The sequence below is a fragment of the Elephantulus edwardii genome, unplaced genomic scaffold, assembly GCF_000299155.1.
Source record: "Elephantulus edwardii isolate Elephantulus edwardi_28Jun2011 unplaced genomic scaffold, EleEdw1.0 scaffold00050, whole genome shotgun sequence".
Lineage (NCBI taxonomy): Eukaryota > Metazoa > Chordata > Mammalia > Macroscelidea > Macroscelididae > Elephantulus > Elephantulus edwardii.
Window position 1 is genome coordinate 12235164 of NW_006399800.1, and position 17125 is coordinate 12252288.

The window sequence follows — 17125 nt, forward strand, 5'->3', positions numbered from 1 at the left end:
GGGGCTCCACAGAAGAAGAATGGGTGATTTCCTCTCATGCAATTCACTCTCTCTAAAAACTCACCTGAAGGTCAGTTATGGGTCGTTTCTGACTCAACAGCACACCATCACTGCAACAAAACTCTCCTATGTCTGAATCTTTAAGTCATATTTAATTTCTCTGACTTGAAATCCTATTTCTCTTTTCTCTACCATTTATATCTTTCTTCAGTTTTTCGTAGGTGATTTTTGGATTTTTGCTTTATAAAATTAAGTTCTTTACAAATTCAAGAAAAATATACTCTTAAAACTTAATAGATAAGAGGGCATTCTGATGGCCTCATGGTAAGAAGCTGTACTGCTATCTCAAAAGCACACAAGTCAAATCCACCAACTGTTTCACAGAAAAAGGATGGGCAATCTCTTCCTATGCAATTTATTGCCTCTGAAAACCTACTAGAGGGTCAGCTATGAGTCAATTCTGAATTGACAGCACAAAAAAACAACAAATTCAAGCTAATGTTACTCCAATTTTCTTTTATATACTTTGAATAATATATAGCATTTTTGAAACTAAAATTTTAGAAGATTCCTTGCTTATAACATGATTTAAAGATAAAAACTTAGATACTAAAAACATAAATGTAAATAAACATATAGGCACATACCTGTAACAAAAATATTGAGAAAATTAAAAATTAAATGTGGCAATCTTGACATATTTAACAAACAGAAAGGAATTTTTCTGGATTATTCATAAAATATGACTTCATAATGAAAAAAATTATTAGATATATCTTTTTATTCAATTGATACACCTAAAATATGCTTAATCAACATTTTCAGAAATAAAATAACAATACCTGGAATGCCCTTAGAAGTGCCATATGATCACTGAAAGTTCCTGCAGTAAAACGCTTCCTACAAAGCATAGCTGCCCGTTTTTGAGAGGCCTGAGTTGGCAGAACAAATGGATCTCGATAGGCTAATGTGCAAGCAATAGTAAGGATGGGGTCCAGACACTTTAAAACAACAGCACATAAGACCATTTTACCAAGATGTGGTTCTACTGGCAAATCAGCCAAATGATATCCAAGTTCAGTGAGATCTTCCCATGCATCCATTGCATCTATGGTCTAAATAAAAGAAGAGATATTAAAATTTGACACACACAAAAACTATGATTAGCCAAACTACCTACAAAATTTACAAGATATATAAATATAAGGGATTTTGGCTATCACATCTCATAAAAAAATGTGGTATTTGTCTCAATTAAGTAGAACAATACCTCCTGTTATGGTACAACTACCATTTTCTGATTACTTGCTATGCCAGACAATGAGTAAGGTTTGACAGGAAAAGAATTGATACACCTGAGCTGTGGTGTTGGAGAAGAGCACTGAACATCCCATGGACAGCCACAGAACAAACAGATATGTCTTGGAGAGGGTACAGCCAGGGTGCTCTTTGGAGGCAAGATCGATAAGGCTTCACCTCACAAACTTTAGGCAAGCCGCCAGGAGGTGTTGTTTCTTAGAGAAGGACATGGATACTAGGAAGTGTGGAGGGTCATCAAGGGAGAGGAAGACCCTCAACCAGGTGGACTAACAAAGTGACTGTTGCAATGGGTTCTTGTGTGTCAGGAAATATGAGGATGGGACAGGATATAACAGAGTTCAGATCTTTAGTTCATAGGGCTGCACTCGTACTTAACTCAACAGCACCTAACAACCACCACCACCACCATTAGAGGATCATTATTCAAAGTGTATTATCATGTAAGATAATTTTTCACAATTATAAAATTGGTTAAGAAATATTCCCAGTTGGTTTAAAGAAATTTCAAGTAAAATAAAATCAGGCAAAATAAAGCTATTAACACACTAACCTTAAGCATCTGTACAGCATTTCTAACAATTAAAGCTGGTGGAGGTTCAGGGGCTTTCATAAGGAAATCAGCAATGGAACAATTTATTGGTGCTAACAGCTTAGTATGTAAACAAAGTTCCTGTAAAATAAAATCATTGTTTTAATTGAGAAACATATCTATTGACTCTCACTTTAAAATAAATCATGAGAATTTTATTTACCATGGACAAGTAGCTTTAACTAGATCAAACAATAGAGGAATAATGGCTTCACATTTTCCCCTAGATGTCAGAACCTTAATAAAGACCTTTATAATATCTTGTCATGATGACATTGCCAATGTCTCCTCAGAGTTCTTAGGCATAACAATCAGAATCACTGTCCAAATGATCAAGAATTTTGAATATACTACCAACAGAAGTAAGTAATCAACACCGTTGGTACCAGCAGTCTGAAAATCAACAGAAGTACTGCACTGGGAAAGTCTGTTATCAGGGATCTTTTCAAATCTTGGAAGACTAAGGTACATCTGATTCATGCATGCTCTTTTCAAACACTTGTAATTCTGAGAACTGGACAATGAATACAGATGAGAGAAACAGAATCAATTCCATTTAGCCATGGTGATGGAGAAGAATACTGACTTTCCCAAGAACTACCAAAAAACCAGATACATTCTGGAGAAAGTGCAATGAGTGTTTTATGGAGGCAAGGATGACAAAGTTTTCTATCACATACTTTAGGAATACTGCAAGGAAAGGCTATTCATTGGAAAAAGACATCATGCTAAGAAAGGGGAAGGGTCTGTGTAAGCGAGGAAGACCCTCAACAAGATGGACTGACAAAGTGACTGCAGCAATGGGCTCAAGTGTTCAGATGATGAAGGTGGCACAGGATAGAAAGGGTTCAGATCTGTTGTTCAATAGGTCACTGAGTCTCACTCAACTCAATGCCACTTAACAACAACTTGTAGTTGTTGTTGTTGTTGTTGTTGTTATGTGCCATCGAGTCGCCTGTGACTCACTGTAACCCCATGTACATTAACTCTGAAACCTGCTCTAACCTGAATCAATATCATGATCGCTAACAGACTTAATCCCATTGCTCCAGTCACTAAGTCAATCCATCACATCCTGGGTCTTTCTCTCTTGTGCTGCTCCTCCACCTTCCACCCTTCCAGGCATGATGTCACTCTCCAAGGAATAGTCCCTCTGGCCATGTGACCAAAGTAAGTGAGATGAAACCTCAAAATCTTTGCCTCCAGGGAGCAGCCTGGTTTCACCCTCTCCAGGACAGAACTGTTTGTTCTCCCGGCAGTCCACAGTATGTTCAAGACTCTTCTCCAGCACCACAATTCAAAGGCTTTGATCCATTTTTTATCATCCTGTTACTGTTCTGCTCTCTGATGCACAGCAAGTAATTGTGAAAACCATGGCCTGTATCACATCATACTCTCCAGACAGACATCATTTTTCTTCAGTACTCTAGAGAGGTCCCTGACAGCAGACTTTCCCTAATGCAATTCATCTTTGGATTTCCTCTCTGCCGGTGCCAAGTGTTGACTGTGGAACCATGATAGCTGAAGTTATCAATAATCTCAATCTCTTCTCCATCCATCATGAAACTGCAACTGGATCTTTGTATTCTTGATGTTGAGTTCCAATCCATATTGAAGATTATAGTCCTTGATCTTCTACAGCAAATGCCTCATATCCTCTTCAGTTTCACCAAGTAAGGTTGTGTTATCTGCATAATGCAGATGTTAATAAATCTTCCTCCAATCCTGATGGCACATTCCTCCTCATAAAGTCCAGCCACTCGAATGATCTATTCTGCTTATCACTAATATCACACACAGGCAAGATCCTACTGAAGAGTATCCAGAAACAACTGGATCAGTACCTCAGCAGAGAACTATCAGATGTGCAGGCTAGATTTAGCAGAGCATGGCACTAGGGACATCATAGCCAACATTAGATGGATCTTGACTGAAACAGTACCAGAGGAATGTCTGTCTTTCATTGACTATGCAAAGGCATTTGACTGTGTGGATCACAGCAAACTGTGGCTAAGTCTGAGAAGAAAAGGAATCCCAGAACCCATGACTGTGCTCATGCAATGCCTATTCTTGGACCAGGAAGCAGGGAAACATTGCATGGCTCAGGATCAGAAAAGGTGTGAGTCAGGGATCTATCCTATTTCCATATCTTTTAGTCTATACACAGAATTAACAATTGCAAAATATTTTCCCCAAAATTCTACAATCTTTCATCATTGTAACATATTTTCAGTGCTTATTAGGTGGCAAGGCAGTACACAACAAACACATTAGAGAAGAAAAGAGCAACTTATAAAATTTATACTGTAGTGTGAAAACCATACATAAAACAACTAGTTATATAATTGATTAATTATAATTGTGATAAGTTTTATGAAGGATGTAAGAAATTATGAGGTAAAACGAAAAATTTATCTGTGCTCAGGCAGGTGTAGGAGGGGAAAGCCACTGGAAATCAAAGATGTTCCCTCAGGAATTAGGTTAAACTGCTTTTGTTAGAAGAGGCCAGTCCTTGGAGAAAGACATCAAGCTTAGAAAGGCAGAGCAGCAGGTAAAAGAGGAAGATCCTCAACAAGATGGATTGACACAGTGACTGTAACAGTGGGCTCAAGTATATCAGAAATGATGAGGATGGCACAGAAAAGAGCAGGGTACAGATCTGCAGTTCACAGAGAAAATATGGGTATAGCAGACACAATTGTTCCAAACAACAACAAAGACAGAATAGGAATTAATTACAAAAGGACAAATGGAGGAGTGTAATTATGGGTAGAAGAGATAACACTTTGAAGGTACTGAGGTAGAAGGAAGCAATACATGGATTGAAAAATTAAACTGTCAGTGTGGAAAAGGGAAATAGAAAGGGAAAATACCAGAGATACAGGCAAAAGCAGGTAATTTAGGCTGTTCAGAATCTTGGATTTTATCCTCAATTGGAATTAAAAAAATAAAATCACACTTAAGTAGAGAAGAGGAAGCCATGTAGGTCAATTCAGTGTGCCTTTAAAAGTCAGAAGCCAGCATCTTGTTCAGCACAATTAATATACTTCTGAAAAATTTATAATAGAATCTGGCTCTTCAATGAAATTAGAAAAATTAAATGAAACAATGAATAGTGACCTCAATTCTAATTCATCAAGGTTGTCTTTTACACCTGAAACAAATTTTCGTACTATATTTTTACCTTAAGTAATGTGTTTCCTAATTCTTATGGGAACTGTATTATATGGGAGCTCTGGTGGCCAAGTGGCAAAAAGCTTCACTGCAATCCTGAAAGGACATGGTTTGAATCCACCAGCTGCTTCATGGGAAAAGGATGGGTAATCTCCTCCTCCCATGTGATTAACTACCTCTAAAAATCCTCTGTTAGAGGGAGGGTCTCAGCTATGGGTTAGTTCTGACACTACAGAAAACAATCCTAATTGATAATTCAAAAGATAAAACCATACAGTAGCCAGATTCCAGACATATAAAACACATTATTAAAACTACATCATAATTTAAACAAACTCAAATAATTCTTAAAAATTTTAAAAGTATATCTTTTCTTTTTTTTTTAAAAAGTATATCTTTTCTTGTATAGGAAAAAAATTTGTTAAATACACTATGCTTTATAATATTCATTTTGTTAAAATAATATATAAATTATTAAAATAACAATGTTTCAAGTATCCAATCAAATGAATTTAAATGATCTAACATTCTTCTCTCCCTGAACCCATGCAAATGCTTTAGATTTACCTGTAATGGCATTCTCAAAAGTTCTGGAGTCTGAAATTCCAGCATGTTCTGGAATCGAAGTCTACTAAACAAACGGAAACAGATTCCAGGTCTGCATCGGCCCGCCCTTAGAAAGAAAATGCAAAATTAAGAATAAAGACTATAATAATTAAATACATTGTAAAAAAACAATGTGATTTAAAGAGACAAAACAATAAGCTAGGGTCAGGACATTCAAGTTTGGATCCTTCTGATAGTCCTTCAGTATTAGAGTACTATGTCTGGGATTCCATAATCTCATTTATAAAGCAAGATTCATTAATGACACCTATTATACCCTCTCACACTATGATAAAAATCATAATAAAGTACAAAGATAATTTTAAATGTATAGCAACCATATGCACAATAGCTCTGAGCTCTGCTCAATCCTGAACCAATCTCACCATCACTGACACACCTACCCTCATTACCCCAATTATTGTGTCAATCCATCTCATCCAGGGCCTTCCCCTCCTGCACTGTCCCTCGACCCTTCATGTATATATTCTTCTCCAAAGACTGGTCCCTCCTGGCTACTTGTCCAAAGTATTTAAGACAGTCTCAAAATCCTTGCCTCCAAGGAGTGGCTTAGTTTTCACTCTCTCCAGGACAAACTTGTTAGTTCTCTTGGTAGTCTGTTATGTTTAAGACTCTTCTCTAGCACCACGGCTTAAGAGCATCAGTTCTTTTTCTATCATCCTTTTTCTCTGTTCAGCTCTCTGATGCACAGCAAGAAATTGCAAAGATCATGGCCTGGATCAGGTACATCTTAGTCTCTAAACCGACACTTGCTCTTCAGTACTCTGGAGAGGACCTTGACAGATTTTTCTTATGCAATTTGTCTTTTTATTTCCTGACTGCTGGTGCCAAGGGTGTTGATTGTGGATCCATCTTGACGGTTGTTTTTTTTTTTAATATAGTGTGAAGCATGGACCTTGATTCCATTTTCTGCAGATACCGAGTTTTGCTGTATCTCCAGTATGTACATTCTCTTTTTACTCTTTTGAAGAAGTCTTTCATTGCACAAAACGTTTCATTTTTTAGGAGATCCCAAATGTTTAGTTTATTGCTGATTGTGCACTTCCAGTTATATTTGAGAGTCCATTTATGGGAGATCAGGTGGAAAAGTCTATAGGGAGTTTTGCCACTAAGCAAAAGGCCAAATCTCTCTGGTAGTTCAAATATACCAGCAGTTACAAAAAAGAAAGACGGGCAATGTCCTCTTGTACCACATTATAACCTTTAAAAGCTACTGAAGGGTCAGCTATGGGTCAGTTTTGACTCAGTGGCAACGAGCTGTTTATTTATGGCATAGATTAGGGTTATTAAGTTTTTCCCTATTGTTTTTTGGGTATCTTTACAGTTTTAGGTTTTATGCCTAGGTTCTTGATTCATCTTGAAGGAGTTTTTTTAATATAGAGTGAGGTATGGACCGTCTTTTCATTTTCTGCAAATAGATACCCAGTTTTGTGATATCCTATGTTAAAGAGGCATTCTTTTCTCCACTGAACAGACTTTATCACTGTCAAAGATCATTGGTCTATGTTGTTGTTACGTGCCCTCAAGCTGCCTGTGACTCACAGCAACCCTACGTACAATAGCTCTAAAGTCTGCCCTGTCTCCTGAGCCAGTCTCACTGACTCCTACACACATGCCCCTATTACCTCAGTGACTGTGTTAGTCCATCCCATCCAGGGTCTTTCTCTCCAGTTCCATCCCTCCAACCTACTGAGCATGATGTCCTGCAAGGACCGGTTCCTCCCAGGTCACGTGCCCAAAATATGTGAGACAGAGCTTCAAAATCCTTGCCTCCAAGGAGAAACTTGGTTTCACCCTCTTCAAGACAGATGTTTGTTCTCTTGGCAGTCCATAGTATGTTCAATACTCTTTTCTCCAGCACCAAATCTCAAAGACATCGATTCTTCTATCATCTTTAGTCATTGTCAACCTCTCTGATGCATAGCAAGTAACTGTGAGGACCATGGGTGGACTAGATTAAGAGCACTTGGTCTCTAGACTGACATTGTTGCTTCTCAGTACTCTGGCGAGGTACCTAACAGCAGACTTCCTCAATGCAATTTGTCTTTGCATTTTCTGACTCCTAGTGCCAAGAGTTTTGATTATGAAGCCAAGCAAGCTGAAATGGCTAACAACCTTAATCTCTTCTCCAGCTGCCAATTGGCCCAGTGGTGAGAATCTTTGTCTACAGGTTGACAGATTTACTTCTGGGTTCTCAATTCTATTTCATTAGTCAAAGTAACTGTTGCTGTACCAGTACTTGGCTGTTCTGATTACTGTGACTATGCAGTAGGTTTTGAGATCAAGAAATATAAAGTCTTATTTTACTGTACTTCTTCAGCAGTGCTTTATTTATCTGAGATCTTTTCTATATAAAGTTGGTGGTTATATTTTCATTAAGAATAACAGGATCAGAATTGTGAGATTTCTGTCATCTATATATTTTCACTGACTTATTGCTGTTGTTGTTTGGTGACTTCAAGTCTACTTCAACTCAGAACATCCCTATGAAAAACAGATCTGAATTATGCCTTATCCTACATTATCTTCATGATCTCTACCAGTTTCAAGTCCTTTATTAATGTGTCAATTCATCTTGAGGTTTTTCCTCTATTTCACTGAACCTCTAACTTGCCAAAAATGATCTTTTTTTTTTCAAGGCCTGGCTTTTCCTGAAAACATGCCCAAAGTAAGTAAAACCAAGTTTCAATATCTAAAAGGCATCCTTGTTACACTTCATTCAAGACAGATTTGTTTGCTCTCTTTCCTATTTGTTGTCCAATTTTCAGATGCAGAGAAGCAAATAAAAGGACCATGGCTTGGATTAGGCCCACATTAGTCCTTAAACTCATACCTTTGCTCTTTAGCACATTGAAGAAGCCAATGGCAGATTTTCCCAATGCATTAAGCCTTTTGATTTTTTTTTTTTTTTTACTTATTGGTTTAGTGTTGAGTAGTTTTGTTCTCTTGATATGGAGATATAATACATACTGAGGGCTGTAATCTTTGATCTTCTGCAATAAATGTTTCAAGTCTTTTTCATTTTCTCTTTCTAAATATTATCAGACAACTCTGACTTAGACCAACCTCACGTAGAACAAAATTGTGTCCTATCCTTTATCATCTTCACTGTGTTGCTACATTTGAATGCACTGATGCAGTCACTATATCTATATCTATAGCCTATGTTAAGGTCTTTCTTTTTCACTGACCTTCCAGTTGATCAAATATGATATCCTTTTGTCAGTCCCTCTCTATATCATGTTCAAAATAAGCAAGACACAATCTTATCGTTGCTTGTCATGGGCATTCTATCTTATTTCTATCAGGACAATTTTGTTTTCTGACAGAAATTTTAGCTGGGTTCAGAAAAAGATGGGAAATGAAGGATCTCACTGGTGATGTCAGAACTTGGCTAAAAAAGTAGAGAATACCATAAAGATGTTTACTTCTGTTTAATGACCATGCAAAAGCTTTCATAATAAATTATGTGGATCATAAAAAATTGTGGGTAGTGTGGATCATAATAAATTATGGGTAGCATTAAGAAGAACAGAAATTTCAGAACATTTAATTGTACTCAATCAAGTAAAACCAAAGTGTGTTTAGATGGTGCCTAAAAATACAATGCCTGTGGTTATGGTCAATTCAGCCATTAAACTGGTTCTTAAACCTTTTTTTTAAATTATTTTATTTCATTATTTTTTGTGTGTACTGTCAAATCAGATCTGACTGGTACAGAAGGAGATTGTTCCTCTTTCTCCAGCAGAGCATCTGGTGGACTTGAACTGTGCATCTCTGAGATTGCACTTGCAGCTTCTTGCCACTAGACCACCAGAGCTCACCAATGCTTCTTAAACTCTTAAAGAATTCTTTCGCGGTACAGTTGCTTATTGAAAATAGACTGATTTACTGATTGACCCTTTCAAAGGTGTTGATTATGAATAAAAAAAAAGTAAATTCTTGATAACAAATCTTTTTTCTACTTATGCTGTTGCTTACTGGTACAAAGGTGAGGATTTTTATTTTGTTAAACTGGATTCTTTTTGTTCATTCAGAAAATAAACCCTTGTTTTATACAGCAAATGTTTACAATTTTGCTTTTCATTTGTGGCTTATGTCTTATAAACTTGAGTTATAATGGGCAAAAGATTTTTCATGTCATGAACCTAAATTTGCCTTTTTAAAATTACTAAAATTATTTGCTTTGAAAAAAACAACATAAAATTAGGCAAATATAAGAATTTTTAATATCTTATAGACAGTAGAGTGTAAATAAAAAGTAACACATAAGAAAATGTTATCATTTTGTGGGCAACTGAATAAAAGTACATTAAAATATCCATTACCTGCCTTTTCGTTGTATAGCACTGGCTTTGGAAATCCACACCATTTTTAACATTGTAACAATATTCAGTGCATCAAAGGACTTCTGTAATATTTAAGGAGTCTTTATGTTAAAAGTGCAAAGGGTACTTAACAGTAAATAGTTAAGAAATTTCAAAAACCCTATGTACAATAGAGCACACTTAGACTATCATTTGGACTAACAGACATGGCAATTGAAACTGAGATCTTAGAAATTGAAACACAGAGAAAGAGGAATAGCTGTAAGGAGACACTAGTAATTGGAACGTGGAATGTGAGAAGCATGAATGTAGGAAAATTGGACATTGTTAAGAAAGAAATGGAACGCATAAATATTGACACACTAGGTATTGGCGAAATGAGATGGCTTCGCATGGGACACTTTGAATCAGATGATCATATGATTTACTATGCCGGGGATGAAAAGATGAGGGAAAATGGGGTTGGTTTCATAATTTAAAAAGTCATTCAAGATCTATCCTGAAATACAAGCGACAGAATAATACCCATACGAATACAAGGAAGTCCAATGAATACCACTATCATTCAAATATATGCACCAACAACTAGCGCCAAAGAGGAGGAAGGAGAAGATTTCTACAAACTTTTGCAGTCAGAAATTGATCAAACATGCAATCAAGACGCATTGGTAATAATGGGCAACTGGAACACAAAGGTTGGGAACAGGGAAGAAGGATCAGTAGCTGGAAAACACAGGCTTGGTGAGAGAAATGAGGCTGGAGATAGAATGAGAGAGTTCTGCACATTCAATGATATATTCATTGCAAATACCTTTTATAAGAAACATAAACGCAGGCTATATATATGGATTTCACCTGAAGGTATGTATAGGAATCAAATCTATTACATTTGTGAAAAGACTCTCTGGAGAAGTTCAATTATCAGCAGTGAAAACCAGGCTGGGTGCTGACTGTGGGACAAACCACCAACTACTCATATGCAAATTCAAGCTGAAGTTGAGGAAAATTAAATCAAGTCCACAGGAACCAAAATGTGACCTTAAGTCTGTCCCACTTGAATTTCAAAACCTCGAACATTTTAAGAAATTTTATCAACATATTTTAACATGTTATGTTTCACTGAAAGCATCAATTGATTACATCATCAGAACAGAGTACTAATTTTAAAAATCCAGATTTTCCTGGTTATAAGCATTCCTTTAAAAAAACTCAGAAGCTACAAACTTCCTTAGCTATACATTGCCTTCTAAAGGTGACTGAGGACAAACAATTTTTTAAAAAAAAAAAAACAATTCTTAAGGTATCAAAATTAGAGTGAATTAATCTGCTTTAATCTGTGGGCCTGGTGAATAGAATATTATGCTACCATAACCCCACATTTATCGCTTCTTTGTTCACAACAGCAATGAGTTGGAAAAAACCAAAGTACATCAACAAACAAATGGCTAGAGAAGCTGTGGTATATTCACACAATGGAATATTACACTGCACTGAAAAACATGCAACAGTATTCAAAATGGGTGACCCTGAAGGACATTATGCTAAGTGAAATATCTCAGTCACAAAAGGACAAATACTGCATAGTGCCACTGCTGTAAAATAGGACTGACATGGGGGTTGGGAGAGGAGACTGAAAAAGATCGGATAAATTACTGCATTGAAACAGATGAGAGAGAGAAGTGTTTAAAAGGTATATATGACTAGGTATTATCGTCATGACATGAGTCTAGAATGAAGGCTGCATAGTGGAGTGGACTTGGGGGTAGGGATTATATAACAATGAAAGAATTTTTCTTTGACTTTTCAAAAAGAATGAACTGGAAGGGAGGGGTGGGCAGGGAGAAAAGTATAACAATGAATGAATGGAAATCCAAAACCTCTGTAAATTTTCATTAAAATTAGTAAAATAATAATAATAATAAAAGAAAACTACCTAAAAAGAGCAAAAAAAAAAAAAAAGAATGTTATGCTACCAAGTCAAAGGTGGGTGGTTTTAATCTGCGGCCCTCAGACCCTGTTTAATTATTTTTGGTCAAACATTCTTCTAAGCGGTATAGCACTAGTCTGTCCATTTGCTCTACAGAGGTAACTCGTGGTTGCTGTGATGCTAAACACTGTGATATTGATGTGTCAAATGTGATAATGATTACCCATGATGGACAATGTTTGGTGGACATCCCTGTTTAAAACAAGCTTGGAAGCAGGAATGGCATCCACTTCCAGCTTGTCTCTGGAAACTCTATGAATGTGGAGAAATGAGGAAAGTTATACAAGTGTCCAGGTCTTTTGTTCATAGTATCACTATGGTCTATGACTTGACGGCACCTAACAACAACAATCAATTTATCACTAAATTTATACCCTTTGGGAAATGTTGTTGTTGTTGTTATGTGCCGTCAGAAATAGGAGTGAGAATTTTAAACAAATTACAAATTAAAATACTTTCAAGGGAGCTTATCTGGAGAAGTAAGAATAAGGACAATTACTAAATGAATTTTATCTCAGAGTAAAAAATTCTTAAACCTCTCATTTTATTTGATAATAATCTACCAGTGAAGTTAGTCTTCATAAACTGCTACAAAGTAAACACGAAACACTACTACTTCTTACTTCTTTAAAGTGAAAGTAAACTTTCATTGTAAAGGAATATTTTTTAGAATGCATTCTCAACTAGAATATACTCTTTAAACATTAGTGCCTGGTTTTTCTTTCACAGCATTACAAATGATAAATTTTAAAGTATCCTAAGTACAAAAGTTTTTAGAAAAGATGCTGCTTGTTTAGTTTCTAATAAAATGTTACATTATCCAACTCTGTATGTAAAATAATTTTTTTACTTCAGCATCATGGCTTAATCACTATTTACCACCTAAACACACATCTAAATAAATTAACTTTTCAAATACTTACTCAAAATTTACTTCAGATATTGTTTAATATCAATTGCTGTGCTCCTTTAGGAAATAAAACCTATCTTATACTGCTAGCCAACTAGAGTATGTTTTATTATCTAAAAATTATTCTTAAAAGTTCCTAAAGGTATTCCTAAAATTATACTGAAAACATTAAAGCTCTTATCATTTTTTTACATTAAAAAGAATTCTTTATTTCCACTGTTATTGTTGTTGCTATTAAATTTTGTCAAGTTGAACACAACTGATAGTGACCCTATGAACAAATGACCTGAACCCTGTTTTATAACTATTGCAGTTTCTCTAAGTTCATAGAGTTTCCAAAGCCATGTTGTTTAGGAAGTGGATGCCACTCCTACTTCCAAGCCTATCTTAATCTGGGAGCTCCACAAAACACTGTCTCCTATGGGTAACCATTATGGCATTTGACACACTAGTAGAACAGCATTCAGTATCACAGCAACCCCAAGTTACCTCAGTACAGTGAATTCTGTACAGCTTAGTAGAATTTCCAAACACAATTTACACCAGGCCCAAGGGCCCAACTGACTTTTAAATACCCAGGCCAGCCCACTAGTCCCTGACTGTCTCTAAACAAGATGCTTCCAGTCCACAGCTAACTGCTCGTTAAATCCAGCAAATCCAATCGGCTCACACACAGCTGTGAATAAAATAAAAACAACAGTCCAAACCTGACCCTCAAACAACAAAAAATCCCATCTTTCAGATAATTTACTTTCTATAACATGGGAGAAGGATGTACAATCTTCTCCCACTACCTCTGAAAAGCCACTGGAGTGTCAACTATGGGTCAGTTCTGACTCTGGTACACAACACCATGACATGTATAAGGAACATTTGTTTCCTTGAAAAATTAACTGCTTCCATAACTTTCTTTCTCTTTCAGTGCAATGCTCTACTTGTGGGGCACTAGAATTGCTGAGCACTGTAGTGCTAAAAGAATTAATAGCCACCCTCTGCATATATCAGAGGTTGATGAACTTATTAATGTAAAGAGCTAGTGAGAAAACATTTCAAACTTTAGAGTTCTAAAGAGTCTCTGTAGTAAGTACTAAAATTTGCTATTATGGTATGGAATCAGCCATAAATAGGTAAAATAGTAGGTTTGCTGCCTACATTCCATTAAGTTTATTTTTAAAATCAAGTTTTCTGGCTGTAGTTTGCCAAATTACCATGATTTATATGTTTGTGCGCTTTCTTTCATAGTTTTTCTTTTGAAACAAATATCTTCTCAACTATTTTATGTTGTTATTGTTGCTGACTGCCTTCAAGTTGAGCACAACTCATAACGACCCTATGAATAAAAGGCCTGAAGCCCCTCTACAACTATTGACATTTATCAAAGTTCCTTTCTGGAGGCATGTTATTTAGGAGTGGATGCCACTCCTGCAGGAACTAAAAATGAAAAGGCACAGAGTCCAGACCTGAGTGTAGAAAGGTAAGACAAAAATTATGTAATCAAAATCCCTTACTATGTGTGTTTCAATATAACTAGCTATACTCTAACTTTTTGCCAAGAATTTAATGAACAGAAGCTAAGTTTTAGATATAATTTATTAATAAGCTCACTGCCGTCAAGTCCATTCCAACTCATCACAAGCAAACAAGACAGAGTAGAACTGCCCCATAGGAGTTCCAAGGATATAATCTCTTATGAAAGCAAATGTCCATATCTTTCTCTAATGTAATTTGCCAACTAAAACTAAATATATTCTATATACTGTTATTTAAGGTGGAACATTTCTTTTCATGAAATAAATGATTGCCACTATGTTAAATTCATCTAGATTGAAAAGATTTTCCATTAGAGTGAGTACTGTTTGGGAAAGCACCTGTTGAAATGGAATATATAAACTTTATTTTCATAAAAATACAATTTACCCAAACATACCTCCTTCACCTTACCAGAATCAATAACGAAAACAACATCATTGACAGTAATGCTGGTTTCAGCAATATTGGTGGAAAGGATCTGTAATAGGATGTTATTTTATAATTATTATAAAAATAAAACCAACAAAAATAAAAATAGAAAAATGAAGATTTTATGGCACTTACTATTTTTCGAACACCTGCAGGTGGATTTTTTAATACTTTCTTTTGATCAGATGTTTGCATATTTGAGTGAAGCATGAAGACTTGATATCTGTTGACAATATAGAGAAAAATATACTATAGTACTGGTCAGTTATTTAAAGCAAAAAAATATAAAGCTTTAGGTTTTACCTGTGCGCATTGTCAGCAAAACGCTTGTCATCAAACAGGATACGATCCCTCAATCCAACAATTTCATCATATCCAGGTAGGAAAATTAATATTGCACCTTAAAATAAAATTACTATTTAATCATAAATCTCATCTTGAAATCAGACCCAATCAACAGAATTTACTCTAAGAAACTATATCATGTGTTTTCAAGTACTCCTTTTTATTAGATTACATTTATGAGATTATTTAAATATTACTGTTAATGGAATTATATATTTATACATAAGAAATATTAATTTTTAAAGCAAAGTATACATTTTTGCTTCAGTTCTTAAAGATAATGCTTATTTACCAGCATCACAACTATGGCAGATATTGTACAGAAGATGCATGATCAAATCCAAATCCACTTTTTCATCATCAAAACTATGATGATATGCTTTCAGAAGCTCTCTGTCTTCTGTACTGAGGTCACCGCCATTTGTCTGAACCAGAGAACTTTCATCAAGATTTCCAAATTCCAATGAAGCACTAAAAAAAAAAATCAAATCAATTTTCATGAAAAAGAGTAATCCTTAAATTCACTGATTCCCATAACATCTTTCAATGTTCCAATATATCTTAAGGGTAAATAATAAAGTGGTAGCTATAATAAATATTTTTGTTTCAAGTATATTTTTCTAAGTATAATTTAGTAATACGAGTATTTTTTTAAAGGATCTGAATGAATCTCTTAAAAGATATGCAAATAGCCAATAAGCATGTGAAAAAACGCTCAGTATCATTGATGTAATGCGCTGTCGAGCCAGAAGTGACTCAGAGTTGGCCCGTCAGCAAGTTTTCAAAGCTGTAAATTGCATGGGAAGGGGTTGCCCATTTTTCTCCTCTGGATAAGCTGGTGGACTCAAACTGCAAGAGAGGAAACTCCTTTGGATTAGCAGAGCATCTCCTATAGACTAGGCCACCAGATCTCTTTTGAAAGATTTAGTATTCTATAAAAAAAAGAATGAAATACTGACATATACTATAATACAGAAGAATCATAATAACATTACAGTGAAAGTAGTCAAGATCAAAGACATATCACATGTGCCCTTTTGTATTAAATATCCAGAGTAAGTATATCTATAGATAAACAAAGGAAACCTGTGACTGTCTAAGTCTGGCAAGGTGGAGGGTAAATAGGAAGTGTTTGCTAAGGAAACAGGCTTTAAAAAAAATTACAGAAATAGTTTAAGATTGATTATGTTGATTATGGTGATGGCTGTTTTGTTCTAAGTTAATTATATGGACTATGGCATACCAATAAGACTGTTAAATTTACTTAACAAATTAAAAAAATTCTAATAGAATTTGAAATGTATTTTGTTAACAAAGTTTTTGGTCATATTTTCTTAACAAGGTGTTTTTGTTGTTATAAAACCACTAAAGAATATTGTTATATAATAAAAAATGAGCTTAAAACACACTAATAACATAAATTATTGAGATAAATGCTTCATTTCTTCACTACATATGTAAAAATAAGATCAAAAGAAAAAACATACTACTGTTATCATTAGTAATTAACAATAGAATTCTTAGAAAATTCATTTCAATCTAACCTCTCTTAAAGGGTTCACTAGAAAAATAACACACAATTGCTTTCTAGATAGGAAATATGAATCATATTCACTTTTGTAACAGTATTACTGGAATTTCAAGATCCATTTTGAACAATTTTATTTTCTTATGTTTAACAATAAGGAGGGTATTCTATCCTTCTTTAAACGTTTGTAGTTTATAAATCAATCTTCAATGAACCAACAATATAAAAACTTTAGTAAGTATTTGATATTTTATTGATATGTCATGATCGATCTACTGGAATGTTATTTTCATTGAGATTTAATTTTTAAGACTTACATACTGAAAACAGAAACTATCAATGTATTATAAAGTACATT

General features: G+C 35.1%; 1 protein-coding gene across 1 annotated transcript in view; it reads right to left on the reverse strand.

Moving 5' to 3' along the window:
* Window positions 1-17125, reverse strand: part of YTHDC2 (YTH domain containing 2) — a 99801-nt gene that overhangs the window by 37603 nt on the left and 45073 nt on the right. Inside the window, exons 13-20 of the mRNA XM_006886680.1 lie at window positions 15532-15710; window positions 15198-15294; window positions 15030-15117; window positions 14863-14943; window positions 10039-10121; window positions 5651-5756; window positions 1871-1990; window positions 843-1115 (exon numbers count right to left, since the gene is read on the reverse strand). Coding sequence (XP_006886742.1) covers window positions 843-1115; window positions 1871-1990; window positions 5651-5756; window positions 10039-10121; window positions 14863-14943; window positions 15030-15117; window positions 15198-15294; window positions 15532-15710 — 1027 coding nt within the window. The remainder of the gene's footprint in view (window positions 1-842; window positions 1116-1870; window positions 1991-5650; window positions 5757-10038; window positions 10122-14862; window positions 14944-15029; window positions 15118-15197; window positions 15295-15531; window positions 15711-17125) is intronic.